This window comes from Colobus angolensis, unplaced genomic scaffold (genome assembly GCF_000951035.1).
Source record: "Colobus angolensis palliatus isolate OR3802 unplaced genomic scaffold, Cang.pa_1.0 Scaffold68, whole genome shotgun sequence".
NCBI classification, from domain to species: domain Eukaryota; kingdom Metazoa; phylum Chordata; class Mammalia; order Primates; family Cercopithecidae; genus Colobus; species Colobus angolensis.
This window is the reverse complement of record NW_012120487.1, coordinates 6,752,814-6,779,838: the sequence shown is the minus strand read 5'-3', so window position 1 is coordinate 6,779,838 and position 27,025 is coordinate 6,752,814. Positions and strand designations below refer to the sequence as shown.

Below are 27,025 nucleotides of genomic sequence, written 5' to 3'. Positions count from 1 at the left end.
TTTGTAATAAGTGGGCTGTTTCTTACATATTTAATCACTGTAAACATTTTTTTCCACACATTAACTGAAAAACACCAAAAGTATCATTTTTAAATTACATAATAACATGTGTAAGTTATTGAAGCTTTTGGGCCATACTTATTGCATTATGGTAGGGTTTTACTGTATCGTATTCAATGACTACATACAATTTCTGCTGAATAACTTCACAATAATTTACTTACTCATTCTTCCATTATTGGATGTATAGGCTATCTCCTATTTTTTTCTGTTATAAATGCTTAAAATTTTGCATATTCTTTGACTCTGCAGTCCCACATCTGGGAATTTATCCTGAGGCTATAAATACGGATGGACATGAAGATAGGTCTATAAAGACATTCCGTACATGGTCGTTTTGAGTTTTTCACTTTTCCAAATAATCTTAATTCCAGCCATGAAGGATAAATTAAATATGTACAAACATAGAATGGAATCTATAGAGTTATTAAAATTATTTGTTAAAAGGGAATTTTTGCATCTGCTATAGCAAATTAGCTTGTATCAGACTAATAGTTTCTCTGGATAAAATATAAAAAGCATTTATTTAAAGGCATCAGAGAACTGGCTGGGCTCACGCCTGTAATCCCAGCACTTTGGGAGGCCAAGGTGGGTGGATCACCTGAGGTCAGGAGTTTGAGACCTGTCTGGCCAACATGGTGAAACCCCATGTCTACTAAAAATGCAAAAATGAGCCATGTGTGGTGGCAGGGGTTTGTAGTCCCAGTTACTCCGGGGGCTGAGGCAGGAGTATGGCGTGAACCTGGGAGGCAGAGCTTGCCATGAGCCAAGGTCATGCCACTGCACTCCAGCCTGGGTGACAGAGCGAGACCCCATCTCAAAAAAAAAAAAAAAAAGGCATCAAAGAACTAATGAGACAGCTAGGCCTTGAGGGACCAAGACACCAGAGAGAAGGGAAATGCACTAAGGTGGATATGACACTCTGTACCACTTCTTCCTTTCAGGCATTAGCCAATCTGTAGGTAATGTAGGGCCAAGAGTCAGAGAGCTCAACAGATCTTTCTGCAGCCTTACTGTGCTGTGGAGACAAAATTTGGAGTTAAGGGCTACTGAGACAGGCAGATCATGAGGGGTCAAGATCCCAGGGAGATAAGAAAGTGCCAAAAAGTAAGCCTAACAGTCCAGGTGTGGTGGCTCATGCCTGTAATCCCAGCATATTGGGAGGCCAAGGCGGACGGATCATGAGGTCAGGAGATTGAGACCATCCTGGCTGACACACGGTGAAACCCCGTCTCTACCAAACATACAAAAAAATTAGCCGGGCATGGTGGTGAGCACCTGTCGTCCCAGCTACTCGGGAGGCTGAGGCAGGAGAATCGCTTGAACCCAGGAGGTGGAGCTTGCAGTGAGCCGAGATCGCACCACCGCACTCCAGCCTGGGTGACGGAGCGAGACTCCATCTAAAAAAAAAAAAAAAAAAAGTAAGCCTAACATTCAGTGTTGCTTCTGCTTCAAGATGTTTGCTGATTTGCTGATTTATGCATGGCACAGGTTAGGGGGTGAAGAAACCAACAGATGTGGCAGTTATAAGGTTGAGAAGTGGGCTGGGTGTGGTGGTTTACACCTGTAATCTCAGGACTTTACGAAGTTGAGGGGGGAAGGTCACTTGAGGCCCGTAGTTTGAGACCCCCTGGGCAATATAGCAAGACATGTCTCTACAAAAATTAAAAAATTAGCTGGGCATGGTGGTATGTGCCTGTAGTCCCAGCTACTTGGGAGGCTCTGGTGGGAGGATCCCTTGAGCCTGGGAGTTTGGGGCTGCAGTGTGCTCTGATTGCACCATTGTACTCCAGCCTGGGCAACAGAGTGAGACCCTATCTCTAAGAAGAAGAAGAAGAAAAAAAAGAAGTTGATAAATTAGGCAGAGCTTTCAACAGCTTCAAGTTCTAGGAAGACAAATATTGAAGTTCAGGATCAGCAAAGAAGAAGCTTGGCATCCCAAGCTTTCCCCTGAGGCCCCTGACAGGCAGCATCTAGGAAAAAGGATGAACCAGAAACAGAGCAACTTGTATAAAGAGTGAAGCCCAGCTTTAAAACAGCCGAATCCCAGACTGAATTAAGATGATATTTTCCTCTTTTACCTGCCTTTAAGAAGCAAAATAAAATTTTCTCTGGAGGAAGATATCATCTGTCCAAATTTCATACACAATATTGAGTATTCTGTCAAAAATTACCAGAGATACCAGGAGACAGGACCAAGAGGGAGAAAAACACAATGAAAACACACAAGTAGTCCAGGTGTTGGTGTTATCAGGCACAGGATTTAAAATGACTGTGATTGGCCAGGTGCAATGGTTCATGCCTACAATCCCAGCACTTTGGGAGGCCAAGGCAGGAGGATCACTTGAGCCCAGAAGTTCAAGACCAGTCTGGGCAACGTGTGGAAACCCTGTCTCTACAAAAAGTACAAAAATTAGCTGAGCATGATGGTGCATGCGTCGCCTATAATCTCAGCTATTTGGGAGGCTAAGGTGGCAGGATTGCTTGAGCCTGGAGGCTGAAGCTGCTGGGAGCCAAGGTCATGCCACAGTATTCCAGCCTGGGTGATAGGGTGGGACCCTGTCTCAAAAAATAAAGTAAGTGTTCATAACATTAATAACAATATGTTCAGGAAAATTGATCACCAAATAGAGAATTTAATAGAGATCTGAAAACCATAAAAATTAATGAAATCAAAAATTTAAAATTAAAAAATATAGTAACTGAATTTAAGAATGCAAAAGCTAGATTTAAAAGATGCTAGATTTAAAAGAACACAAAAGCTAGATTTAAAAGAGAGGATCAGTGAACTGGAAAATAGGCCAGTAGACAAAATCCAGGCTGGTGCATGAAAGTTAAAAAAGGATGGAAAATTCAAAAATAGCATAAGAGATACAGGACATGGTGAAAGGGCCTAACATACAGTGTTGCCCCAGAAAGACAGGGTGATGAGCAAAGTAATGTTTGTAGTGATGATAGCCAGTAGTTATCCAAAACTGACAGAAGACATCGTGACACATATTTAAGAATTCCTATGAACCTCAAGCAGAATAAATACAAAGAGAAGCACACCTAGGCACATCATTATGTCAAACTGCTGAAAACAAAATACGGAGAGAAAATCTGAAAAGTAGTCAGGATTGAGGGGGAAGATGCAATAATTTCAAAAGACTTAGAGATGACTTTCCAATTGAAAGTATGAAATTCTTAACACAGTGGCATAAATCCATAATATATGGAAAGAAGATAAGATTCTATCAACCTAGAATTCTATACCCAGCAAAAATATTCTTCAGAAGTAATGAAATAATAACATTTTCAAACAAACAAAAGTTGAGATAATTCCTTGCTAGTAGGCTTACAATTTTAAAAAATGTTTAATGCAGAAGGAAAAAGGCCTCATGTGGAAACAGGATGAAGAGAAAGTATTTTTTTAAATATTAACTATTACTATGGCATTGGTTTTGAGAAATACATAAACAAACACCGTATTGACTACAGAAAACAATAGTATCTGATAATGATTTAAAAATAGATGTAAAATTGAAATACACAAAAACAGTAACTCAAATAATGTGTGTGTGTAGGCGCATGAATGGAGTTAGAGTCCTGAGATTCTTGCCTTGTGTAGAAAGTAGTAAAAGTACATTTATGCACCGCACAACGTTTCAGTGACAGACTACATATACAATGGGGGTTCTATAAGATTATGATACTGTATTTTTACTGTACTTTTCCTGTGATTAGAGATACACAAATACTAATCATTATGTTACAGTCACCTACAGTATTCAGTACAATACCATGCTGTACAGGTTTGTAGCACATGAGCAATCGGTTATACCAAATAACCTAGGTGTGATCATGTATACCACATAGGTGGTAGGCTGTACCACCTAGGTTTGTGTAAGTACATTCTGTGATGTTCAGACAGCAGTGAAATCACCTAATAATGCATTTCTCAGAACGTATCCCTGTTGTTGATGCATGACTGTACTGATCTATATTAGACTGCAATAGAAGAAAGTATATCTAACAAACTAATAAAATGAAATAATAAAAAATACTTGATTAATTTGAAAGAAGGTAAGAAAGGAGAGAAAACCTAGAATAGGTTCAAATAAAAAAGGATTTAGGCCGAGTGAGGTGGGTCACGCCAGTAATCCCAACACTTTGGGAGGCCAAGGCAGGTGGATCATGAGGTCAGGAGTTCAAGACCAGCCTGGCCAATATGGTGAAACCCTATCTCTACTAAAAATACAAAAATTAGCCAGGTGTGGTGGCACATGCCTGTAGTCCCAGCTACTCAGGAGGCTGAGGCAGAATTGCTTGAACCCAGGAGGTGGAGGTTGCAGTGAGCCAAGATTGTGCCACTGCACTTCAGCCTGGGCGACAGAGCAAGACTGTGTCTCAAAAAAAAAAAAAAAAAAAAAAAATTAAACCAAAATATATGGTAATTACATTACATGTAAATGGTATAAATGGACTAAATATTCAAATTAAAAACAAAGATTGTCAAGTGGATAAAAATTATTTTGTAGAAGAATATTAATAAGGATGCTTTTGGTTTAAGTAATAAAAAACCCATCTGTGACAGACTTGAAACACTATAAGAGCTTTACTGTTCACTGGAGGTTCTTGGTGCCACCAGTGCTGTGACTTAGTTTCTCTGCTGTTCTTCTGGCTGAGAGGCCCCATTTTATTGACCTTGTCCTCCAGTCAACTTTTCTTAGGGGATCAGGATAACTTCTACTAGCCTGGAGGGCTGCATGCATCCTCATTCACATGCAGGGGGGCAGAGTCATCAAACACAACTGCCAGGAATCTGTCTAATTAAGCCAGCTTGCCTCACATGTCTCTCTCTGAGCCATTCACTGTGGCACTGTACCTGGAGAGATGAGATCATGCTGATTGGTTCAGGCCTTCCACAGCCCACCCTGGGGTGGGATTAATAACAACAACAATGATAGGAAACAGTTACGTAGTGCCTGCTGTATGCCAGATTCTGTTCTAGGTACTTAATATGTGATACATTAACCCATTTTAATTTCATAAACTGTGGCACAAAGAAGCTAAGTCACTTGGCTTAGACAAGGTCACGTAGCCAGTAAATGGCAAAATCAGGATTCAAACCTAGTCTTCTGGATCCAAAATCTATACTCTTATCTGTGATGCTATACTCTCTCTCAAGCTCCATAGATAGATATAGGTAATATGGGACCCTACTAGGGAGGAAAAAGGAAGATGTGAATCCTAGGTGTTACAGAGTGAATATTACTGTCCCCCTCTCAGATTCGTGTGTTGAAACCCTAATGCCCAGTGTGGCTGTGTTTGGAGATGAGGCCTCTAAGGAAGTAATTAAAGTTAAATAAGGTCATAAGGGTGGAGCCCTGATTGGATAGGGACTAGTATGCTTATAAGAAGAGGCCAGGCAGTGGCTCACGCCTATATTCTCAACAGTTTGGGAGGCCAAGGCAGGAGGATTGCTTGAGCCCAGGAGTTCAGAACCAGCCAGGGAAACATAGTAGACCTCATCTCTAAAAAATAAAAAAATTAGCTGAGTATGGTGGTACATACCTGTAGTCCTTCCTAGCTACTTGGGAGGCTGAGGTGGGAGGATTGTTTGAGACCATGAACTTGAGGCTACAGTGTGCTATGATCACATCACTGCACTCCAGCCTGGATGACAGCAGAGCAAGACCTTGTCTCAAAAAAAAAAAAAAAAAAAATCAGAGAGTTCACTCTACTCTGCGTGCCCACACTGAGGAAAGGCCATGTGAGGACATAGTAAGAAGGCTGCTGTCTGCAAGCCAGGCAGAGAGCCCTTAACCAGAAACCAAAATGACTGGCACCTTGACCTTGGACTTCTTGCCTCTGGAATTGTGAGAAAATATATTTCAGTTGTTTAAGCCACATAGTCTATGGTATTTAGTTATAGCAGCCGGAACTGACTAGTACACTGGGGAAGCCATCAACTGCAGCTGCTCTAAATCGCTTAATGATGTGGAGCAGTGTCTGGGTCAGCAGTGCCTTCCAAGTGTAATAGAGCTCGCCTTGCATCATGACTTTCCCATTTCACAGCTACATGACCTTGGGCAAGTCCCTTACTCTTCATCTGGAAATGGGTTTAGCAATACTGGCATGGAAAGAGCCTAGCACTGTGTCTGGTACATAATGGGCACTCCATCAACTTTGGTATCATGGTATGTTACTAAATGAAGAAAGCAGGGTATCAGAAAGTATGAGCCGGGTGTGATGGCACGCACCTGTTGTCCTGGCTACTTAGGAAGCTGAGGTGAAGGATCCCATGAGGCCAGGAGGTCAAGACGGCAGCGAACTACGATCACGCCACTGTACCCTAGCCTGGGCAACAGAGTGAGACCCTGTCTCTTAAAGAAAAGAAAGAAAAGAAAATACATGTATTAGCCTGTTCTTTGTCAAGAATGTATATAGATGCATAGAAAATACTGCAGAGGTTTATGTCCTCACGTCTGTGATGGCACTCTCTGGCTGGTGGCCTTATAGGTAATATCTATTTCCTAATTCTTGCCTTCAGAAGGTACACCTTCTGATTTTTTCTGCAATAAATATGTGTGAGTTTGGTAGCAGTAAGAGAGTCTGAGGGAAAGCTGGCCCCTGGCTGTGTTTATTTACACACACCACACACCTGCCGCCACATGTGTGACCCGCCCTGAGCTGCTCACTCTGGCCCTGGACCCGGCTGGACCTGTGGGCTGGCTCGGGTGTCTCCGTGGCGCCGTCCTGAGGTGAGCCTGCTCAGGTTTCACTGGCTCAAGTTCCCGTAAGTCTAGCGTAGCTTTAAAGGGGGAATTTATAGGATTCTTGCGGTCTGGGATAAGAGGTGGCGGGCAGCATAAGCCCGGTGTGAGGCCATGAGCATCAGGCCTGCCGTTCTGGAGGTCCCCCACTGAGGTTACGGCCCCCCTGATGGCCATGAATGCCCCAAGGTGGCTCCAGGCAAGCAGCAGGTCTCAGCTAACCCAGCTCGCCGGGCTGTCCACCTTCCTGCTGCTCGTCTTTCAGAAGTCCCTCTCCCTGCTGGTCTCTGGGCTTCTGGGTTTTGTGAGGAGGGAAAAGAGAGAGTGACGAGGCAGCCCAGAGAGCAGAAAGGGTTAGGAGATGCACACGGCTCAGGCTCTGCCTCTGCTGCGTGTCCTGCGGTGAGTTGCTCACCCGCCCTGGACCTGGGAAGTGGGTAGCACCATGTCTCCTGCCTGTGATTCCTGAGGTGCCCCTCCTGCCAGGGCCTGGCTCGTGGGAAGCCTGGTGGAGGACTCCTGGGGCACAGAGGGCAAAGCTAGGCTCGGAGAGGGGGCTGTCACACCCATACTCAGCCTCCTGGGGAAGGGCTGCTGGCATGACTTCGTTGGCCTGGGGCTGCTCTTCCATGGTGGCTGATGCCCACTGCCCAGGAAAATAGGTCTACCTCAGCGGCTGTTGACCTTGTCTCCCTGCCTGTCCGGACAGCAGCAGAGGGGCCTTTATCAAAGTGCTGCCTGTGCCAGGCACCATGCCAGAGACTTCATGTACATTACCTCACTTAATCCTAAGAGCCAGCCATCCCCTGGAGCTGAGATTCTTATCCCCATTTTATAGATGAAGAAACTGAGGCTCAGAAGGTTACAGTGACTGTCTAGGGTCAAACAGCTAGAAAGTTAATGGTGGAGCAGGACTTCAACTTAGGTGTGCGTGTGACAAAGCTTCTTCCGCTCCCCTAAGTCACAGTGTCTGGCAGATAGTAGGCACAAAAGTAAACTTGAGACAGGCCTCCCAGCCACCTACCCTCCCAGCATTTCTAAGCACCTACTGTGGGCCTTTGTGCTGGGAATGAGGGAATGAGGAGGCACATGCCTGGGGGGCCCAGGTGTCTAGAGAACACACTCACTGTGTGACTAGGACAAGTCCTTTCTTCAATCTGGGCCCCTGTTTTCCCTTCAATATGTGAAGCAAGTTGGACAAAATCATGCCAAGGGCCACACTGACATTCAGCAGCTTTGGGGCTCCGAGATCCTTTTCCTGAAGGCTTTCTCAGGATTGTAGGGGAGGTAGGACTTTCATTGCACTGAAAGCATCTGTGTGGCAGTAGAGGATACTGTAGTGATGTTGTGAAGATTTAGAGAAAAACCATGGGAAGGATTTGGCACGTGCTGGGTGTACAGAAGGTGCACCTAAGTGGCAGCTATTCGCAGGGACTACCGAGGCCTGGGAGCTCAGGCAGTGAGGGAGACCAGGAGGGAAGGCAGGAGACCAAGGACTGTTCCAGGAACAGGTGTACTTCTGCTGGGCTCTGAGGGCCCAGAGGGGTTTGGAAGGGTCAGGTCACCCTGACGGGATGCCGAGGATGTGTGCCTCAGAGCAGCGAAGCATCATGGATGTGTGAGGTCACACCAGGTGGACAGGGGAGCCTAGACTGTAGCGGCCGCAGAGCCAGGCTGAAGGCACTTCCATTCATTGAATGCCCACCAGGAGCCACGCCTGCGTTCAGTATTTGACAGTGATTTCACACCCTCAGCTCCACCCTATAAAATCCTCCCCATTTTACAGATGCAGGAAAAAGTATGTTCATTTCAGATGTTGAATCCTGTCTCTCTCACTGCTGCATGAGATTGGGGGTTGGCAGATTAACAGCCTAGGAGCCAGCAATCTGTTTTCTAAATAAAGTTTTATTGGAACACAGTCCCACTCATTTGTTTATACACACACACACACACACACATATATACACATACATACATATATATACACACACACACACACCCCCATATATATATTTTATGGTACAAGGGCAGAGTTTAGTTGTGGCAGGGACTATATACTCACAAAACCTAAATCATTTACTTTTTTGCTCTTTACAGAAAAAGTTTGCTGACTAGATGGCTGAGTCAGGCAAGTCTAAGCCCTATACTTGCTGTGTGAGCTTGGGCAAATCACCTACCCTCTCTGAGCCTGCCCAGCCAACTCCTGAGGGTTGTAATGAAGCTCATAGGTGATGGCTGCAAAAATGTTTTGTAAATTATAAAGTGCAGTGCCCTATCACCTGCCCAGTGCCTGATAGGCACTAAAACTGCTTGTGGGTGAACAAGAAGGCAGTCACGATGTAGGCCTGCCTGGACCCAGCTGCTGGATGGTCCCGGGACTGCAAGGAGTCAGCCTCTGGGTCTTAGATGCTGAATGCATCATTGTCCACTCTCACGCAGACTTGGCAGGGTTCAGCATAAATTAAAATTCTTGTGGGGAGTCACCTTATATGTGGTGCCGCTTTATAGCCAAGTCATTATGGTAATTTGCAAAGCTCTCTGGTGTGTAACTAGAGCTGTTTGCTTCAGATTTGTTGGCTGTGACCTCGTTCAGGCTGCCCCATCCTGCATGTACTGAATCCCAAGTCTTGGGGGTTTGTCCTTCTGAGTCTGGCCTTAGAATCATCCAGACCTGCCCTTTCTGGGGACAGCGTGTTTCCCCTACAGGTCCCCGTCTCCCTGCCCCAGGCTCAAGGAGAAATAAAAGAAATAATTATCATCACTTTACTTTTTAAGCACTAACTGTGAGCGAGACCTCATGCCAAATGCATCATGTTCATATTCTTATTTGTTACCTCAGCCTTGTGAGTTTAGGTGGTAGCACCATTTTACAGATAAGAAGATTGACGCTTGATGAGAAAACCAAACCACATTCTTACCTAGCTTAAAAAGTGCCAATCCAGGCCCTGCTATGGATTTGCTGTGTGGCTGGGGCAGGCCCTTTCCTTCTCTGAGCCTTAGCTTCTTATCTATTAATGAAGTAGATGGTCAGCCAGTCCCGACTCTGACATTCTAGGATTTCTCACTAACTTGTAAAAGTAAATACAGGACTCCATTACCCTGTAAGTCTCCAAAGGAACTTCATTTGCATGGGGAAAGCCAGACCCAAGGTTGGCTCTTGGCCCCCTGTGGCACAGAGTGAGACATGGTTGCGGATGCCAACCCCTTTCTAGGGCACCCCTGCTCCCCCAGCTTTCCCAGGGAAGGATCCATCCATCAATGCTGTCTGGAGATGGAGAGTGAACAGGAGTGGACCTCCTCCATCTGGGTCTTGTGAAGCTCCTGGGGACAGGGAGGCAAGACAACAGACAGGAGGCAGTGCCTACATCCTTCCTGGCAGATGTAGGCCCGTGATGGGTAGCGGTGAGAGTCCCCCCATCAGTGTGGTGACAGTCCCAACAGCACTTCTGGGACACGTGTTGCAACGTTGGATTTAACTTCCAGTCTCTGAGACAGCAGGTATCCTGGGGCAGAGTCTAGGCTTTGAGAAACCAACTTTGGGCCCCGGCTATGCCAGCAATTACTATATGACCTTGGGTGGCTACTTGCTGGCTCTGGTGCTCAGTGTCCCTCTGCAAAGTTGGGAGGTTGATGTTTCTACCCAGAGTGCTGTGAGGGTCCCAGCAGACAGGGGCTTGAATGAGCCTAGAGCACTAAGTGGCACCATTCTATGACCTGAGTGGTGCCTTCCTCCCTCCTTCCCAAAGCTGGCTTGTTTATTTTCTGCAGGAAAACCTTTTACTGTATCCAGAGGAAAAGAAGCTAACAGGCCTCAGTAGTTTGTTGGGTAAAGACTATTTCTTCCCGTAGAAGTGATGGGTTTGATCTCCACTCAGCCCCTTCTTTCCTGTGTGACCTTGGCAAACTGCTTTGACCCCTCTGAGCCTTTGTGTCCTCATCTGTCAGTGGAGTGGGCTTACCCTTCTGGCAGAATTATTGCAAAGATTAAAGCTTAGACATAATTATGATGGTTTTACTTTTTACTTTCCCAGAGGCTCTCCAACATGACCCTCATTGGAGTCAAAGGCGGGGACACTTACTTAGGGGTCTCTGGTTATTCAGCAGTTGGCCAAGAGGCAGCAGGATATGGGCTTCGAAGTCTGGGAGATCTAGGTTTGAACTGTGGCCCTGCCTCTTACAGACCCCCAAGCCTGCTCAGAGGCACAGAATCTCTCTCCAAACCTTGCCTTTCTCATCTGGGAAATGGCTGTCCTGCCCCTGCCCCACAGGGATGGACCCTTGAAGGGCTTGATGGGTGAGGGCTTGGTAGGTGCTGCCTCTCCACCCTTTCTAGGGCCTGTCTTCCTTCACTGCACACAGCCTCCTAAGTGCAGGAGGGGAGGAGTAACCCAAGGCCCTGGAGGGGCCTGGTGAGTTCTGGAAGGAAGCTCTGAACGGTACCCCCCGTTAGAGACTCTGGGAGAAAGACCCTGGTGAAACTGCCCCATGTGATGATTAAGCGCTCTCTGCTCCAAATGCTATTAATGGTCATAAAATTATCCACAGTTTTCTGAGGCCCAGTCCAGGGTTTGCCTCAATGGGACAATAAAATTGCATGCAGAAACGATTTGGAAAAAGCAAAGACGGCCAAGCAGAGACGGAGTTAAATGAGCGGCAGCCTGCTCTCATTAACTCAGGCCATTCACATTTGTTACCAGGGATTTCATTTTAATTAAAAACCCAGTTATTAAAACATAAGCTTGTGAGGGGCTGGCCAGGCAGCAGCCAGGGCCAGTGGGAACAAGCATTGCTTGCAGCAGGACGGGCCAGGACTGGGGCTGGGGCTGGGGCTGGGAAGGTGGCGTGGGAGCAGATGTTTGCCGAGTCCTCTCCACAGGCTCGCGTGTGACCGGGAACCTGGAGGCTCCTATATGAGCACCTCACCTGCCCTGGGACCTTGTGAGCATTGCGTGCTCATCCACAGACTGGAACGTGCTCGGCAAGCAAATGCCTGGTGCCTCTCCAGAGCTATGGCACGTGGCTAGTTAGCACTGAGTGCCCAGCCTCAGCACGGGGATAATTGTGTGCTGAAGGAACTGCCTTGTGGGCAGGCTAGAATTAGGGTTGAGGGACAGGGATCCTCAGGGGTGGACTCTCTAAAAGGCTTCTTCTTATTACATAGCGATTAAGATGTGGGGTTTGGGTCTGACAGATCTGATCCGGAAATCCAACTCAGAGGCTTCCTAGCTGTGTATTCTTGGGTGAGTAATTGAACCTCCCCACGCCTCTGTTTTGTCCTCTGTAAAATGGGGATAGTGAGACTCGGGCCTCCCTTGGACAGCAGTGGGGATGCTCAAGTGAGACAGTGGTGTGTGTCCCCAGCCCTGGTTCTACACAGGCTGCTCGGCAGATGCTGCTCTTGCTGATGTCCTTTTCCTCGTGGTAAGGAGTCAATCATGTTCTGGGACCAGGTTTTTTTCACGTCTTAATGGTTTATCTTCCTCAGTGTTGGCCATACTTGGGCCTATCATCATGTATTATTATATCTGCAAGGCACTTTGTAATTGTTGAAGTGCTGTTTAACAATAAGAACAATTTTCCTGACCGGGCGCGGTGGCTCAAGCCTGTAATCCCAGCACTTTGGGAGGCCGAGACGGGTGGATCACGAGGTCAGGAGATCGAGACCATCCTGAGCTACACGGTGAAACCCCATCTCTACTAAAAAATACAAAAACTAGCCGGGCGAGATGGTGGGCACCTGTAGTCCCAGCTACTTGGGAGGCTGAGGCAGGAGAATGGCGTAAACCCGGGAGGCGGAGCTTGCAGTGAGCCGAGATTGCGCCACTGCACTCCAGCCTGGGCGACAGAGCTGGACTCCGTCTCCAAAAAAAAAAGAACAATTTTCCTTCTTGGCATGTCTGCTAGGTTTCAGCACTGTGCTAGGGACTTTGTGCCTCTGTTCTCAGAGGCTCACAGCATCACTGGGGAACGGGTGAAACTGGCCCCATTTTACACAGGGGAAACAGGGTCCACCCTGCGCAGGGATTTGTCCGAGTTATGGAATTGGTTTGGGGCAGAGTAGGGGCTCACATTGAGGTCTGTCAGCCCCCAAAGTTCATGTCCTTTCCTCCCTAGCTTTGCTCTGTGAGTTACAGGACAGAAAGCGTAAGAAGATAGAGTTTGGAGGCATGTTTCCCTCTTCTATAGATGAGAAAACTGAGGCCCAGAGAGGGGAAGGAGCTTAGAACAAGCACACCTGACTCTTTTGTTACACTTTATGTGATTTTTCAGCACTTTCACATCAACTGCTTCAGTTAGTCTTCCTAGAAACCCACTAGCAGGGCGAGGCAGGGCATGAAGCAGGCTGTGGAGGAATCAGGTGATAGCGAGGTATAACTGCACACTGTGTTTCTATGGTGTAACACAATTTGGAAGGCAGCGAAGACTGAACTTTTGTGTTAACAGTACCAGATGCTGTTTAGTGAGCACCTACTCCTTGACATCCACATGTCAGCCCTGCTCCCTCTGGCCTGTGGGTAGCAGCGCAGCTGAGCAGCCACCCGCCCCAGCTGGTGTTCTCACACCTTGCCTCATGAGCACCATGTGGTTAACGTGAGGATAATACACTGTGCGCTCCAAGAGACTCGGAGTTTCTCTTGTTTACCAGTGTTTCCTGCACCTAGAACAGTGTCTGTACATAGGAGGTGTCCAGTGTTCATGTAACAGTCATTTAACCACCAGAGACCCAGCATCCCTATCTGAGAATGGAGGATTTTATTATCGATCCTGCTGGTAGTTGTGGGAATTAGATGAGGTATCCTGGAACCTTGCATGCAGCAAGGATGCAGTGAGTGTTGGCTCTGGGCGCCCTGGCCCTTGCTGTACCCCAGGGACTGCCCTCTCCCCACACCCCTCTGCAGGCTGTTCATATTCACTGTATCCCTCTCTCCCTGTCTTTCTCTGCCTAGTGAATGGAAGCTACGGCCACTGCACCCCGGGCTCAGAGAAGAGCCTGCTGGACCTGGACCTTGCTGAGGGCCCTGGCCCCACCTGCTGCCAGGGCCTGTTTCTCCCTGCAGGAAGCCCGCCACCTCGGGCTCACCCCCAAGCTTGTGAGAGGCTGCTGCATTTTCCCCACCCTAACAGGTAGGTGTGGGCAGCTGCTTTCCGTGGACACTCCCAGGAGGCCCCAGGACCAAGGGCCTCAGGCCTCACCTCCTCTGTTTAGCTGGGGGGACACATGGGGAAATGGAGGCACGAGGGGCCCGTAGCTCAGAAGCGGCTGCCTGGCCTAGATCCTGCACCTCCTGCTTTGCCTTCTGAGAGACACAAGGATGGTTCTGTTGAGGTGTTTCCCTGCCGAACAAGCAGACGGAGCTTTTCACAGAGAATCAATCATTTCAGAAGAGGAAGATTCATGGGTAGGTTGGGGAAGGAAAACCCAGCTCAGAGTTTCTAGAGTGTCAAACCCTGAACTGCTGATAGGGCAGAGAGGGATTCCTCCCACGTGCCATCTCTGCCCCAGGAGACCATGGCCCACAAAGCCCTGCTGGGTAGCTGTCTGCTCAGTGCCTGCACACTTCCAGTGCTGGCCACCCTGTCTCATTAGGGTGTGCACTGGGCTGACACCCGCCTCCTACAGTTTCTCCTGGGGTCTCAGTTGTGTCTTTGTCTTAGTCTGTTTTCTGTTAGATATTGACAGAATACCTGGCACTGGGTAATTTATAAAGAAAAGGAATTTACTTCTTACAGTTTTGGAGGCTAAGTCCAAGATTGGGGGGCTGCATCTGGTGAGGCCCTTCTTGCTGGCTGGGCCTCTGCAGAGTCCTGAGGTGGCGCAGGGCATTACCTGTGAGGGGGCTGAGCATGCTAGCTCGGGTCCCTCTCGTTTTATAAAGCCACCAGTCCCACTCCCGTGATCATCCATTAACCCATGAACGGATTCATCCATACATGAGGCAGAGCCTTCATGACCCAACCCAGTCACCTTTTAAAGGCACCACCTCTCAACACTGCCACATTTGGGATTAAGTTTCAGCATGAGTTTGGGAGGGAACAGATATTCAAACCATAGCAGCCTTGGTGCCCTCTGGTTTGCTGACAGTCAGGTCAGTCACAGACAGGCCTCTGTGCACATGAGCTCAGCCCCAGGCCTCTCACCCACTGCCTGGGGCTGCTGGCCTGAGGCCTGCTTCACAGACCAGAGATTCTAAACATTTGCCCAGTGGCTGGTTTGCAGTTTATTCCTTCACCAGCCATTTATCAAGTGCCTGTCACGTGCCAGGCACTGTGGTCGGTGCTGGGAGCATCTTGGTGAAGGAAGCAAAGATCTCCCCTGATGGAGTTTACGTTCTTGTGAAAGCTCCACAGTAGAGAAATTCCTAAATAGAAGGATGCTGTTCTTCCCAAGTGCAACCATTTTCCTTTGAGAATTTAGATTCCTTCTGGCTTCCTTTGATATTAGTAAAACTTCTGATTTTAGGCGTGTATTCATTTGTTTAGGCTGCCATAGTAAATGCCATGGACTAGGTGGTTTAAACAACAGAATTGTGCTTTCTCACCATTCTGGAGGCTAGAAGTGCAGGACTGAGGTGCCAGCAGGTTTGGTTTCTTCTGAAGCCTCTCTCCTTAGCTCACAGGTGGCCGCCTTGTCACCGAGTCCTCATGTGGCCATCCCTCGGCCTGTGCCCTAATTCCTTTTTTTTTGAGACAGGGTCTTACTCTGTCACCCAGGCTGGGGTGCAGTGGCACAATGTCAGCTCACTGCAGCCTTCACCTCCCAGGCTCAAGTGATCCTGCTACCTCAACCACTCCAGCAGCTGGGACTACAGGCGTGTGCCACCACGCCTGGCTAATTTTTTGTAGAGACAGAGTTTCACCATGTTGGCCAGGCTGGTCTCGAACTCCTGGGCTCAAGCGATTCACCTGCCTTAGCCTCCCAAAGTGCTGAGATTACAGGCATGAGCCACCATGCCCTACCCTCATTTCTTATAAGAACACCTGTCTTACCAGAGTAGGATCTCACCCTTATGACCTCGTTTAGCCTTAATTATTTATTTAAAGGCTCTGTCTCCAAACACAGTCACACTGGGTGTTAGGGCTTCAGTGTATAAATTTTGGGGGCACACAAATCAATCCATAGCAAGGATGAAGTGTCTTTTAGACTTTGAGCCGTGCATTGTTTGGTGACAGTCAAATGCATTTATCTACTGGATTCTTCTCTGGAGGCTCTCCAGTGGTATCCAATTCCCCTGGTGAAATTCATTCTATTATCTCTCAGGGTAGAAGCTGTGCTAATCTAGGAAAAGCTAAGGAAGAAGATTTTTTTTTATTTTGCTAGAGACAGTCAGAAATATCATTTGTCATTTTGAATATCATTTTGACAATTTACGGCACAGGAGAGTCTGTATGTAGAATTCTACGCTGGCATCAGTCTAAGTTGCTGTGCCCCCACACCCTCCCTATTAAAGTGGTTGAATTTGAGCTGACACTTTCAGACTTGCTCATTTCCTAAACCCCTGTGCCACACCTGATCCGAATTCTGTGCCTTCCCCCAACCGCCCAATGGGCTTATGTTTGGGGCCTCTTCTCTCCACTCTTGGTGCCTGCCCCTCCCAATCTTAGGACCCTGCAACTAGCGCCTGGGCTCCTGCGCCAGCCGCCTCCTTGCCTCCAGCCGAACTCTCTAATACTAATAAAAATAGCCCCAGTTTCCTGAGTGACTCCTTCGGGTGTACATTCTCTTATTCAGTCCTCATGGTCCCAGGAGGCCCAGATCCTACCGCTAATAAAAAAATGATGGTGGTGTGCTCACTGCGCACTACACCCCAGGCCAAGAACTTTTTTTGTTGTTGTTTTTTGAGACGGAGTCTCATTGTGTCGCCCAGGCTGGAGTGCAGTGGCACGATCTCGGCTCACTGCAAGCTCCACCTCCCGGGTTCACACCGTTCTCCTGCCTCAGCCTCCCGAGTAGCTGGGACTACAGGCACCCACCACCACGCCCAGCTAATTTTTTGTAGTTTTTTCTTTTTCTTTCTTTCTTTCTTTTTTTTTTTTTAGTAGAGATGGGGTTTCACCGGGCCGAGCACTTTTTATGCATTAATGCTCTCAACCCCCAACTGCCGTTGAGTGGGGAAACTGAGGCTAGAGAGGCTACATAACTAGTTCTGTTCACCAGAACTCTACCTACTCCTCAGCAGAATGTAAATGTTCTCTCAGGGGACTGGTCCACAGACTCCCCTATTGGAAGGGGAGCTGCCCAAGGTTAGGGACCTGGTCTTCCCCACTTCTTCAGCATCACCTAGCACAGAGTGAAAAGCCTGTTGAGTGAAATCACTGACCCTTCATTCAGACTACAGTTGCTGACCCCTCAGGAGCATGAAATCTGAGATCCCTACCTCTCCCCTGAGTCTCTGCCGGAGAAACACTGACTATCCCAATCTCAGCAGCTCCCTTCCAGGGTCCAGGATTATGGACAGAAGAACATGTGCATCTCTGATACTTAGAACATTGAAGCTGTAAGGAATGTAATAGTCATCAGACAAAATCATTCTATAGACAAAGCTGGAGACTCAACCTTCTGATTCACACAGATCCAGATTCCAGTTCCTGCTCTATCACTGCCTTGCAGGCTCGGGCAGGTCGCTTCAGTTTTCCTAAGTGTAAAACAGATGGCGGAATCTCCCGTGAGGCGTGTAGTCATGTATTCAGCAGATACTACCACGTCTTCTGCTGTGCTAGGATTGCATTAGATGACCCTTGGGAAGGCACCCGGCACGTTCAGCTGCTCAGCAGCACGTTCAGCTGCTCAGCAGTTGTTCACTCTGTCTAGAGACCCAGGCTTGCAGTTTCTAGAGATGTGATGGGAGTTGTCCTGGGGTGCACAGGGCTCAACAGCAGAGCCAGGCCGGAACCACTTCCTGGGCCTCACAGTACAGTGGAGGAAGGGAGGCAGTACTTCCTCAGTGCATATGGGGAGCCACAAGACACCAAGGCCTGAGTCACCCTCCCGACCTGATGCTGCACAGGGTATTGCTGTCAGTCTTAGTCACTTGGGTAACTCAGTCACGGAAGCTATCGCTGTTCTCTTCTCTTGGTGTTGGTTGATTTACCTGAAGCCATTTTCAAGGGACTACTCCAAACAGAAGTTTTCCTGGCTGAACTCCTGCCCATGCCTGCCTTTGCCAGGCCCAGGATCACAGTCCCCTGAGGAGCAGCTCTGCTTTTATTTATTTATTTTTGAGATGGAGTCTCGCTTTGTTGCCCAGGCTGGAGTGCAATGGCGCGATCTTGGCTCACTGCAACTTCTGCCTCCTGGGCAAGCAGTTCTCCTGCCTCAGCCTCCTGAGTAGCTGAAATTACAGGCGTGCATCACCATGCCTGAATAATTTTTGTATTTTTGTAGAGACGGGGTTTCTCCATGTTGGTCAGGCTGGTCTCAAACTCCTGACCTCAGGTGATCCACCCACCTCGGCCTCCCAAAATCCTGGGATTACAGGTATGAGCCACCGCGCCTGACTTGCTTTTATTTTTTTTAAGCCCTATAAAGTTACCACTTTTCTATCAGATCTTTAAGATACTCAGAGCTTTCTGCTGGCAATGGTGGGGGCAGTGTGCCCAGCCCTGGGGAGAGGAGATGCCTGTTTCCTGTCTACCTTGGACTCAAACCTCCTTCTGACTCCCCCAATGACCACTTAGATTATGGTTCTTGGGAGGGAAGAGGTCGCTAGGTGTAGTTGAGAAACAAACAGAAAAGCCCTTCCCCTTCCCCTTCATTCAGGGGGAGCTTCAGGTCAGTTCAACATAGGAAAAAACACCTACACTCCAGAGAAGGGGCATGGGGGTTCCCAGGCCTGGCCCCAGCTTGCTGCTGTACGCCTGCATGCAGGCCTTGCGCCCTCTCAGCCCCTTTCCCACCTGTGTGTGATGCGATTGGAGCACATGCTCTCTGAGGGCCTCCAGACTCTGGCTTTCCCTCTTCCCTGTCCATTCCCCTCCCCTCTACCTCATGACTGGAGCTGGGGATGCTGCAGCTGCAGGGAGCCAGAGATAGAGGGGCTGAAGCTGCAAGGCCATCTTGGGAAACCGAGGGACAGGTGATGACCCCACAGCTCTGGCTTCAGAGAGCCCCAAGACAGTGGCGGTAGAACAGCAGCGATAAGAGCTCCCTTCACCCTGCCATCCCCTGTCACAGGGCCATCTCACTCGATCTGGCAGCCAGCCTCGAAGGTAGACTTAGCCCCCATTTTACAGGCAAGGAAACTGAGGTTCAGATGGGATGAGGTGGCATGGGGTGTTCTAGCCAGACTTCAGGCATAGCATCAGGCTTCCTGTTCTGCCTAGCCAGCCAGAGGGGCTTCCTGACTCTCAGCCCCGCCTCACCTTCCTGACCTTTCCCCTTTTCAGAGTGCTCTGGTGACAGGCAGGCCCTGCCATCCCTCTCTACACCTTACCTGGTCCCACCACTCTGAATGGTGGAAGCATCAGTGCAGGAATCCCCTTGCATCCTTTAAGCCTGGCCTCCTGCGCAGGGGTGGAGGGAATGCTCCACATCTGGGAGAGGCCCTCTGGACACCTGTATACCACCTGTATGGTGAAGACAGTCACCTGGCAAACCGCAGCCGTGCCCGCCTATCCACCCTTGCTCTTATGGGAAGGATCCACCTGATATCCCAGAGGAGGAGAAAGGCCCAGGATGGCAAAGGACGTTGCCCAAGTTTGCACAGCTGAATGTGGCTGAGCCTGATCTCAAACCCATGTATTCCCGTGGGCTGCCCTGCCTGGCCTGCACCATGGCTTTTCCCCAAAATCGCAGTTTCATGCAGTCACATTGTGAGGGCCTGAATCCCTGGGACCCCTCAGAAGTTTTGCCTCAGTTCCTCCTGAGACATCCCCACCAGGACTGCACTTCACACTCCCCCATGCACTGACATTAACAGTGGAAAGGCCAGGCTGCTTGGGGCAAAGTGTCATACAATTAGCGTTTGTAGAAGTTAAGCTAGATTACAAAAATTAAGAAAGACTTAAGGGACATGTAAGTAGAATTTAATATACCCTGGATCTGGGTGTTCCTCAAAATGCCAGCCTCAGCCTTCTTCCTGGAGAACTCACTAGAAGGCCACGGAGAGGGAGCAGGAAAGCCCCCTGGGAGGCAGGATGGCGTGGCATTCAGGGCTGGGTAGGGGTGCTGAGCTTTGGTAAAAGGATGCAAGGTCCTCCTTCCTGGTGGTCTCACCACATTCACCCTGGAGTGCATGTTATGACCTTGGCTCCCTGCAGCCTCAACCTCCTGGGCTCAAGCAATCCTGCTACCTCAGCCTGCCAAGTAGCTGGGACTACAGGTGCACAACCCCACACCTGTCTAATTTGTAAATTTTTTTGTAGAGATAGAGTCTCACTATGTAGCCCAGGCTGGTCTTGAACACGCCTGGACTCAAGCAGTCTTCTTGCCTTGGCTTCCCAAAGTGCTGGGATTATAGGCATGAGCCCTTGTGCCTGGCCTCCTGCCTCTTCTTTCCTTCCCCAGCCCTCCTCTTCCTCTCTCTCCCCATTTTCCTTTACACTCTGCCTTGTTTTCCAGACAACCAATCTGTAGGTGCTGTTTCTCTGCCTTCAGCCTTCAGCCTCTGTCTCCTGCCCTGGGCTTGTCCATTCCTTGGTCCTCAGCTTCCCTGTCTGCCCCTGCCTGGGCCTTCCCTCTGTGGCATGCCCAGCCTCTCATGACCTCTCTGGCCACTGTCTTCCAGGTCTCCCAGACCCCAGGCCACCTATGTGAACGGCAGCCTCCCAACCACACAACACATCAAACAGGAGTCCCTGCCCAACTACCAAGCCATGGCAGAGGCCCGCACGTCCCTGTCTGCCCACTGTCGGGCCCCACCGGCCGCTTGCCTGCACCCAGACCTGGACCTCCCAGGCGGAAGCCTCACCACCCCTGCGCCTTCCTGCTACCTTCTGGGCAGTGAACCCAGCTCTGGCCCTGGCCCCCAGCCTGAGGCCCACCTCCCTGAGGGCAGCCTGAAGCGCTGCTGCCTCTTGGGCCTACCCCCCACCTCCCCAGCCTCCTCCTCACCCTGTGCCTCCTCCGACGTCACCTCCATCATCCGCTCCTCCCAGATGTCTCTGGTCACCTGTGTAAATGGACTCCGGAGCCCCCCTCTGGCGGGAGACCTGGGGGGCCCTTCCAAGAGGGCCCGGCCTGGCCCTGCATCGACGGACAGCCATGAGGGCAGCTTGCAACCTGAAGCCTGCCGGAAGGCGAGCTTCCTGAAGCAGGAACCCGCGGATGAGTTTTCAGAGCTCTTTGGGCCTCACCAGCAGGACCTGCCGCCCCCCTATCCCCTGTCTCAGTTGCCGCCTGGCCCGAGCCTTGGAGGCCTGGGGCTGGGCCTGGCGGGCAGGGTAGTGGCCGGGCAGCAGGCGTGCCGCTGGGTGGACTGCTGTGCAGCCTATGAGCAGCAGGAGGAGCTGGTGCGGCACATCGAGAAGAGCCACATCGACCAGCGCAAGGGCGAGGACTTCACCTGCTTCTGGGCTGGCTGTGTGCGCCGCTACAAGCCCTTCAACGCCCGCTACAAGCTGCTCATCCACATGCGGGTGCACTCGGGCGAGAAGCCCAACAAATGCATGGTGAGTTCCCACTGGCCGCCAGGCCTCACCCCAGCCCCTCTGGCACAGCAGCACCCACCCAGTGCCCCAGGAGAGGCCACTTGGGACTCCTTCCTCGGGGCTGACTGAGATTCCTGTGGTCGAGGAGGGAAGGACCCATGCTGTGGATGTAGCCACTGGTGAAGATGGTCACTGCCCCTGTCACTGGAAACTGTGGCAGAGGGGCCCTCATACTCATCAGGTGTCCAGTCCCCCACCCTGAGGCATTAGATATATCTTAGCATGCCACAGGGCCCGGGGCTGTGTGCACATGCGATTGGAAAAACAGGTGTGGCCATCCTCTTCTTCTATGTGTTTGTGCTCCATGTCCCACCTACTGGTGGCCAAATGAGATGTGGAGAACATGCTTTCCTCCAGCACTGGGCCCTCATTGCCACCCATCCCAGTGAGATTCCCTGGGCCTTCTGGTGCTGCCTACAGCCTTGGCTTCCACCAAGGGACAGTGAGGCCTCACAGGCACCCAGCTGGAGAGCTGCAGGTCCCCAGGGCAGGCTTTGGGCTGGGGCCCAGGATTACTAGCTAAGGCCCTGGGTCGTACCAGCAGCATTCTTCCTGGAGTTGAGACAGGTTTCTGGCACTAACATTATGCGTGCATGCGCACGTGCGCACACACATGCACGTGTGCGCACACACACACACGCACGCACGCATATTAACTGTGGGTACCCAGGCCTCCGGCCCTTATGATGGGTCATTTCTGTGACAGGTCATTTCTGTCCCGTCTGTGGGGGAATAGCTGTATCAGAGGCTAAGAGCACTCCCTGATACACTCAGCCTAATTGCTGTGCTACCTCCGAGGCCCAGCCAGCCCACCAGGAGAGGTACCTGCCCAGAGCTGGACCTCAGGGTGTGCTTGGTGATGAGAAGCATGGGCCACCAGGGCCACTGCCCAGCCCACCCAGGCATCAGGGCAGCAGCATGGCTGGTGTGCTGGGGCTGGTGCCATAGCCAAAGTCAAGCTGTTTCACACTTGCACATTGACACTGTCATTGGACACCCACTCACGGAGCACTTGGTCTGGGAAGGAGCATAGTGTCCCCACTCAGAGCCCAGGGTGACATTGTAGGGGCCAGGAAGGAGGCAGGACACATTGGCAGTCAGCAGCATAAACTCTATCCTCCTGTGGGCCCCACCCACCTGTGGAGCTGGGAGCTAGACGTTGGACAGGATCCGTTTCTGCGGCTTCAGGAGGCTGGGTCTTGAAGGAGGAGAAAGAGTTTGCTTTGTAAACAAGTGAGCAGCAGTGAATGGCCTGTGCCAAGGGGAGGCAGGAGGAGGGAGCTTGTGGTTAGCATTCTGGTGTGTGGAGCAGTGGTAGGGAGAGTGCATTGGACAGGCTGAGATTTTGACTTTATCTTGTGCCTTTGGGCTGACAGGATGCTGGAGGAGGCCTGGTGGCTGGGCCAGCCCCTGGCGATGCCCTGGCTTGTTTGGGGTCCTGTGACACATGATCCTGCCTAGAAGGAGTTGACCAACAGACAGCACGCAGGCCAGGCCAGGGCTGCTGGGAACCAGCTGGGCCCCCATCTCTCCCCGAGACCCTGGAGCTGACAGCTGCTGAGCCACAGTTATCCTTCACAGATTCTCTCTTATGGGTGAGCCCATGGGTGCCTGTGGGGGCCTAGGTGGAGGCTCTGTGACCCGAAGGAACCTTGACAAGACTGCATAGGACACTGGCTTACACCTGGATTCTGTCTGTGGTTAGTGGTCTTCTCACAGTGGGGCCTCTGTGTGGAATCACGGCATCCAGAAGAGTATCTATGTTGGACATTCGGGAACTTGGAAAGGATCTAGGCCTTCTCCGTCCACTTTCTAGCTTGGGAAGCAGGGCCCAGTGAGGGGTCAGAGGGGCCCGGGTTACTCAGTGCAGACTCAGGGTCTCTCTCTCTGGGGCCAGGCTGCCAGAATCTCACTTGATTCCACAGACTTCACAGGACCCTGGCTTATACTGGCTGAGGCCTGACTCTGGGGACCCAGACTTGGACCTGCCATGGTCCTTGCCCTGGGAACACTCATGCTCAGAGATGGGTGGGAGATGAGCGGCAGGTCCTGGGTTGGAGTTTGCGTAGGCCCAGGGAAGGAAGGCCCAGAAGGACTTCATGGAGGAGGTGATATCAAGCTATGTTTACACTCATCTATCAGTATTAATCCTTACAAGTCCTGTAAAACCAAGGGTTTTTACAGATGAAGAAATAAAAGTTGGGTGGAGTCTGGCTGGCCTTCCACTTGCTCCCATGAGAACACTTGGTCTTGCCTCTTCCAGGGTTTAGGATTGTGGTGATGATAATACCGGAAAGCAGCTTCCAAGTGCAGACTGTGAACCGGTGCTATTCTAAGTGACAACTCCACCTGGTCCTCAACACAACGCTGTGGGGTAGATACTGTGAAGCCCCGTTTTACAGATGAGGAAACTGAGGCTCAGGAAGATTGCATAATTTGCCCCAGGTCACACAGCTAGTTGGAAACAATAACAGTTACAATAAGAGTAGAGGCTAAGAATGACAATGGTAATAAAAATAACTTGCTCAGGGTTACACAGTTAGTAACCATTGAAATGGGACTCAAGCCTGCATCTTTCTAAACTGCAATGCTCTTGTTTGTGTAGATCTGCTAAACTGACTATTCTCTGGGCTCTTATGGCCGGCCCCGCTAGGTGTCACCATCTGGAGACAGCAGCAGTGATCTGGGCTTTGGAGGCTTGTCAGAGCCTCCCCTGGGCTCCTCTTGCCTGCGGTGGGGTGGGCGTGCTCCCCCTCCTCCATGATGCTAGTACAGTGGGTAACCCAGGAGAAGGGGTGGGCCTCAACCAGCACCCAGATAAGTAAAATCTCCCTTCCCTGTAAAATTTTAATTTTTCATGACAGGCCTCTGCTACCATGCACTGTAATAGACAAAGGAATTTTGGACCCAGAGCCTCTGGAGAACAGGAAATAGATGAGACATTTTGATTGAAGAGTAAATGGCCCACTAAAATAGCAGTTAATCCTTTTATTATCTTTCCAGCAGCCGTTTCCACAGTTCTTTCATGAGGTAAGCCTCCCCCACCCCTTCTGACTGGAACACTCCCATTCTCGCAGCTGGCTTACATTTAGCCAACAGAGCCTCTGCTCCTGCACCAGGAAGGCCTCAATGTGCTGAGAGGAGCCCTGCTCCCCTCTGCCTGAGCATCTTAGTCCTTAGGCCAGGCCTGGGACTAGGGACTTGCTGGACCCCCAGGGTCAATGGCACCATCCATCCCCCACCCTGCCCTCTGCACGGCCCATCCACACTGTCCAGAGGAAGCTCCCTAATCTTTTTGCAATATCCTGTTATGTTTCTTACGTTGCCCGAGTTGTCTCAGCCTTATTAAATGTGAGGCTTCGTCTGTGTTATGATAACAAGGTTACGCGTCCAACCCAAATACTGACGCGACGCCTCCAAGACGTTAACTTTGAACAGATTAATTTCATGCTTTCTTAGGTTGGTTCTCCCAGACGGCCGGAATTCTGATTGTCTGCAACTGCAGAAATTAGCAGACTGTAGCTTGCTTTTCTCCACATCTAGAAGGAGAGAGGCAGAGTGAAAAAGGAAAAGTCATGACAATGCCCTTCTCTACCTTGGGTTTTATAAAACAATAGGCATGAGAAGAGGCCCTTACTTTGGTGAAGAGTTTTACCAAAGCTGTGAGCACAGTCCGGAAGGCATGTGCAGAGGTGAAAAGGCCAGGTCTGGAGTCACACAGACCTGGGACCCAGCCTGGTTTAGTCACTTGGCAGCTGTGTGGCTTCGTGCTGGTGACTTACCCTTTCTGAACTACAGCATATTCGATTGTAAAATGGAGCAATAATAGTACTTGCCTTTTAGGGTTGTTGTGATTAGGGATAAAAGAGATGATGTAAGGGAAGGTGCTTGCTTCCCCATCACACTCCAGCATTGATCTCAGGTGATGTGTACAGTCGCCCTGGGGCTTAGGGCAGGGTTATTTACAGCTGATTTATAGATGAAGAAACTGTGGCTCAAAAGAGCCAGTCAATGGATGGCAGAGCCTGGACTTGAGACTCTGTAGCAGTCTCTGCTGTCAGTAGGATGGGCAGGGCAGTGTGTGGGCCGTTGCTCTGGGCAGGGCAGGCACTCTATGCTTGCCTTTTTTTTTTTTTTTTTTTTTTTTTTAGGCAGAGTCCCGGACTGGAGTGCAGTGGCCGGATCTCAGGTCACTGCAAGCTCCGCCTCTCAGGTTTATGCCATTCTCCTGCCTCAGCCTCCCGAGTAGCTGGGACTACAGGCACCCACCACCACGCCCAGCTAATTTTTTGTAGTTTTTTCTTTTTCTTTCTTTCTTTCTTTTTTTTTTTTTAGTAGAGATGGGGTTTCACCGGGCCGAGCACTTTTTATGCATTAATGCTCTCAACCCCCAACTGCCGTTGAGTGGGGAAACTGAGGCTAGAGAGGCTACATAACTAGTTCTGTTCACCAGAACTCTACCTACTCCTCAGCAGAATGTAAATGTTCTCTCAGGGGACTGGTCCACAGACTCCCCTATTGGAAGGGGAGCTGCCCAAGGTTAGGGACCTGGTCTTCCCCACTTCTTCAGCATCACCTAGCACAGAGTGAAAAGCCTGTTGAGTGAAATCACTGACCCTTCATTCAGACTACAGTTGCTGACCCCTCAGGAGCATGAAATCTGAGATCCCTACCTCTCCCCTGAGTCTCTGCCGGAGAAACACTGACTATCCCAATCTCAGCAGCTCCCTTCCAGGGTCCAGGATTATGGACAGAAGAACATGTGCATCTCTGATACTTAGAACATTGAAGCTGTAAGGAATGTAATAGTCATCAGACAAAATCATTCTATAGACAAAGCTGGAGACTCAACCTTCTGATTCACACAGATCCAGATTCCAGTTCCTGCTCTATCACTGCCTTGCAGGCTCGGGCAGGTCGCTTCAGTTTTCCTAAGTGTAAAACAGATGGCGGAATCTCCCGTGAGGCGTGTAGTCATGTATTCAGCAGATACTACCACGTCTTCTGCTGTGCTAGGATTGCATTAGATGACCCTTGGGAAGGCACCCGGCACGTTCAGCTGCTCAGCAGCACGTTCAGCTGCTCAGCAGTTGTTCACTCTGTCTAGAGACCCAGGCTTGCAGTTTCTAGAGATGTGATGGGAGTTGTCCTGGGGTGCACAGGGCTCAACAGCAGAGCCAGGCCGGAACCACTTCCTGGGCCTCACAGTACAGTGGAGGAAGGGAGGCAGTACTTCCTCAGTGCATATGGGGAGCCACAAGACACCAAGGCCTGAGTCACCCTCCCGACCTGATGCTGCACAGGGTATTGCTGTCAGTCTTAGTCACTTGGGTAACTCAGTCACGGAAGCTATCGCTGTTCTCTTCTCTTGGTGTTGGTTGATTTACCTGAAGCCATTTTCAAGGGACTACTCCAAACAGAAGTTTTCCTGGCTGAACTCCTGCCCATGCCTGCCTTTGCCAGGCCCAGGATCACAGTCCCCTGAGGAGCAGCTCTGCTTTTATTTATTTATTTTTGAGATGGAGTCTCGCTTTGTTGCCCAGGCTGGAGTGCAATGGCGC

General features: G+C 49.9%; 1 protein-coding gene across 2 annotated transcripts in view; it reads left to right on the top strand.

Annotated features, from left to right (window-relative positions):
• The window catches only part of LOC105500692 (zinc finger protein GLIS1), a 248,727-nt gene that overhangs the window by 135,495 nt on the left and 86,207 nt on the right, over positions 1-27,025 (top strand). For both annotated transcript variants that reach the window (XM_011926311.1, XM_011926312.1), the window contains exons 2-3: positions 13,766-13,943; positions 20,543-21,425. In XM_011926311.1, coding sequence (XP_011781701.1) covers positions 13,766-13,943; positions 20,543-21,425 — 1,061 coding nt within the window. The remainder of the gene's footprint in view (positions 1-13,765; positions 13,944-20,542; positions 21,426-27,025) is intronic.